Raw genomic sequence first — 4,314 nt, 5'->3', positions numbered from 1 at the left:
ATGATGATGATGATGATGATGATGATGATGATGATGATGATGATGATAGCTAGCATCTAAATAGCACTTTTAAGGTTTACAAAATTCTTTGCAATTTTTTTTCTCATTTATCTTCACATCAACCCTGGAGGAGTAGGTGCTATCATCATCCCCAGTTTACAGATGAGGAAAGTAAGGCAGACAAGAGATTAAGTGACTTGCTCAAGGTCACACAGCTAGTAAGCGTCTGAGGCTGGATCTGAACTCAGGTCATCCTGGTCCCATATATAGCGTCCTAGTCAGTGCACCACCACCTACATGCCTCTGGGTACAGCAGAGGACAAAACTGCTGAGGAGCTAAGTGTTCACGTGGGCTGCTCACTGGGGTTATGGACATTTCTTTGCTCCTAAAATCAGTCACAAGTGATTCGAGATATGACCATAACCCACATGGGAAATGCTAGTCCTGGTTCAATCTTATTTTAGGAAAGATCCAGTAGGATCAATGACTTGTTCACACTCTTTAAATTAATGATGATAATAATAATAAAGCTGCCTTGGATACACACTATTAGACCTAAGGCATATCATCTGCCCTTTGATCACACAACCAGACACAGGACTAAGCTGTCTGATGGCCTGTTCCGAGCCTCATTTCATGATTCTTGATCGAATCTTCCATTTGACCCTGTCACAGTCACATCACTCTTCCTCATCATATTTTCACCGGTCTGGCATCCCACACTCCTATTCCTAGGTTTCCCATTATAGAAATTTACAATCAGATTTGAATCTGATGTCGTGTGAATATTATTAAGAAAATATACTCACTGCTACTTGGTGGCAAAAAAAGTCCATTGATATTACGGGGTTTGCTATGATAAAACACACAACTGATCTTCACGCAACCAAGAGGCTGAGTTTCCCAGAAGCATGAAATGCTGCAGTTTTGCTAGAGAAAAAGGGGAAGAAATGGAGTTTTCAGAGGTCGTATTCATAACAAACTCAATTATTTTGTAAGTGAAAAAAAAAAAGGAACAAAAAAAAAGAAGCCAAATGAAAGCTATTGCTTTTTAATCAATGGGGATTTGTCCTGCTGTCAATGTCGTAGCCCTAAATTTGAATTGAGGTCGCAGAGGTTCCTATGACATATTCCTACATACTAGCCTAAGGTTTTAGGTTCAGTAGCAAGCTACCATCATCAATTGCATTATTTGCCACCAGCAGAAGTAACATCATCTCCCTGTCATGTTGTCATGTAGGTCAAGAAGATGACTAACGTGCTATATTTTTGACAAAGAATGACGACGAGGAGGAGGAGGAGCAATTCTACCTGCATTTCCGTGTGTCTAAATCTGCAAAGTGGATCTAAACATTTTCCCTCTCTCCATAATGAGCACACAGTGTCACTGCCAAGGGCTTCTTCACAGTGTCGGAATCGGCACTGGGAACCCTAAGAAAAAAAAGTAAACAGTGCAGAAAACTCACAATATATTGATGCTAGAGGTCAACAATAACTGTAGGTCACTTACTCCTACCTATTGTTCTCATGATTTTTAAAATGAATATGCTTATAGCTAATTTAGAAAGCCATTAGCGAAATAAATACCAGAAATGTAACCCTACATGCCAAAAACTTTGGCAGCTTATTTCAATTTATCAGTAGGTGAGTCTGTCATATAAGAATAATTAAAGAACACTACAAAATAATGTAGAGCGGTATGTAATAATACTGTGTGCCAAAAGTTATTGGCAAAATCTGAGCTGTATATTTCTTATGTATAGATCATCAGGCAGATGCACAAAGGGTTAGTGATAACCCAAGCTATGCACAGCCCAGGGAGAGGATATGCATGAATGTGACAGCATTCTGAAAAAATCAAATTTCCAGGGAGGAAAAAAGCTTTCACGCCCCAACAGACTAATTCTGCTCACACAGAAGATCCTTATTTATGAATTGAGATCTCTGTTCTCAAACCAGTGCCTATGGACTTTTTTTTTTTTTTACTGGTCAGTATATGTCTAAGAAAATGGTGAATGGATCTTAAAGTTTATATCTTTCCATTTTTCTATTTTTTTCTACTTATATATTCTCCATTGTTCCCATTAAAAAACTGGACTATACTACATTATAATTATAACAATTGTTATTCTTTTGCTCTGAAGTACCTTATATTTTAAAAATCAGGAGTACCCAAGCAAGAACGTATTAATATACCATAAAGCTCATTAATTCTGCATTCTTTTCATAGTGTAGAAACCCCATTGCTTTGTTTTTATCCTTCTCCTCTTTATTTTATGGCAAAGGTGTTGTTTAACTTTGGGGTCAGTGTCCTGCAGTTAGAGGGATAGACAGACAAGTGATTGTCCCACTACATTCCTCACCATATTCTCCATATTTGGTCTTCTCTTCCTGTCTTTTCATTTTTAAATGTCTCTAACAGTGATATTTCTACTATGTCCCCTGCAGAAATCTTTCCTTTGTGGTTTTACTGTGGATATAATTTGTAGATATTCTCACAGCAGAACTGGCTTAACAGTTCTGGGTATCTCATTTGTACGATATTGGATTCCTAGATCCATTATGGTTGAATTAGAACCCAGCAAGTATTTCCTCTGCCCTGATTTTACAGTTCATTCATGCATTTAGTTTTTTTTTCTAAATCTATTGATGCTTTCTGTCCTGTATGAACTGGCATTGTAGAGCAAGCACCGGATTTGAAATCAGATAAATATAGATTTAAATCTCAACTCTGCTGTCTCTACTTGAATGTGACCTTGGGCAAATCACTATATAAGATCAACAGGCCTTAATTTCCTCATCGCTAAAAATAAAGAGGAAAGGGACAGGATTGGACTAAATGATCTCAGGTGTTTTTTTTCCCCTAGTTTTCAATCTATCATTTGTGACCTTATATAAATAACGTTATTCCCATTTGACTTAATGAGCTAATTTAAGTTAGAGAAAATTGTAACTTTGCCAACCTGAACATATTTACTTTTATTTTTTTCCTTTGAAGGTTACCCTTGATAAGCCACTAAACTTATTAACTCATTTAACAAACATTTATTGAGTGCCTACTGTGATCAGAGCACTGTGCTGGATGCTTTGAAAACTATAAAATCATGAAGTATTTTAAAATGACATAGCAAAGCACAGTAATAATTTTACTTAGTTATTAAATGGCAAATGAATTGGATTCATTAAAGTGAAGTCTGAAGGTGAACTGAATTCAACTGAGAGCGTAGAACAGGGCTAATTCACGTAACCCTGGCATCACACCTACGATCTCCATTAATCACAAAGAGCCATATGCTCTGTAGAGTTTTCTATGAAATGGCATTCCAATACTAGCAGTTCAAAGTCTGGAAAAACTTCAGGTTGTACTCTAAAGAAATATATGTGGCTTAAGAGCCACATTCTGAGTATGACTGTGGTAGGCAGTAGTAGTAGTTTCAGCCAAATAACTAAAAAATATCAAACCCTTCTATATTTCGTTATAGAAACTCAACTTTACCATAATAAACATATGGGTAAGTAAAAAACAAAAACAAAAACTGGTTAATGTTGTTTTGATCATGAAAATTTCTCTTACATCTTCCCTCACTCTACCAGAAAGCTAAGAGATGTGAACATCTGTAAATCTGTACAATATTTACCTTTATGCATGTGGAATAAAAAAAGAAATAGCAGTCATTCCCAACTTCCGTCATTTTCACCTCTCTTGATTTTCCTCCACTGTCCTTATATAAGAATTGCAGGAATGTAATTTTAAGAAGTCTCAGTGTATAAGGAAAAGTGAAAAATAAAAAAACTCTCTTTTCCAGAGTTGTCCAGGTTATCAGTAGTAATCTCCTTTTAAAACTGACCTCCTGTTGACAGTGTATTACGCAATACGTAATTCTTAAGAAAATTTTAAATCAGAAGATAGCTTCTCTCACTTTGCAGAAATGTTGAAAGTGGTTGCTAGCCAGTACACAAATTCAAACTTCCAGAATTTTTCTCATTGTTACCTGGGCCATTATGTGCTCATCATAAATGACCTCACAAGTACCTGTTGGCGAGTTTCACATTAAGGAATAACGTCACAGTATTTCCTTTACTCCTAATTCCAGGGTGAAATTATTAAACTAGGATGGCTATTAAAAAATACAATTATGTCTTTTTCTACCAATCTTTTGGTTAAAGAAAGAGACTAAGAGGTAGAACATAATTTCATATTTGGGAGAAAGGAATGAATATTTTAGAACAATGAATTAGGTACTTGGTATCTTATTTTTAAAAATGGGTTGGGTATGCCTAAAAATATTAAGTTCTAGGGTGTAATATTCCTA

At 36.0% G+C, this 4,314-nt stretch overlaps 1 protein-coding gene across 1 annotated transcript in view; it reads right to left on the bottom strand.

The window, feature by feature from the left end:
• Positions 1 to 3,693, bottom strand: part of CUNH12orf50 (chromosome unknown C12orf50 homolog) — a 36,683-nt gene extending 32,990 nt beyond the window's left edge. Inside the window, exons 1-3 of the mRNA XM_027842544.1 lie at positions 3,640 to 3,693; positions 1,313 to 1,432; positions 811 to 931 (exon numbers count right to left, since the gene is read on the bottom strand). Coding sequence (XP_027698345.1) covers positions 811 to 931; positions 1,313 to 1,432; positions 3,640 to 3,693 — 295 coding nt within the window. The remainder of the gene's footprint in view (positions 1 to 810; positions 932 to 1,312; positions 1,433 to 3,639) is intronic.
• Between the last annotated feature and the right edge of the window lie 621 nt (positions 3,694 to 4,314).

The sequence above is a fragment of the Vombatus ursinus genome, unplaced genomic scaffold, assembly GCF_900497805.2.
Source record: "Vombatus ursinus unplaced genomic scaffold, bare-nosed wombat genome assembly UNPS02014874.1, whole genome shotgun sequence".
NCBI lineage: Eukaryota > Metazoa > Chordata > Mammalia > Diprotodontia > Vombatidae > Vombatus > Vombatus ursinus.
The sequence above is the reverse complement of the archived record's forward strand: the minus strand, read 5'-3'. Positions and strand labels throughout refer to the sequence as shown.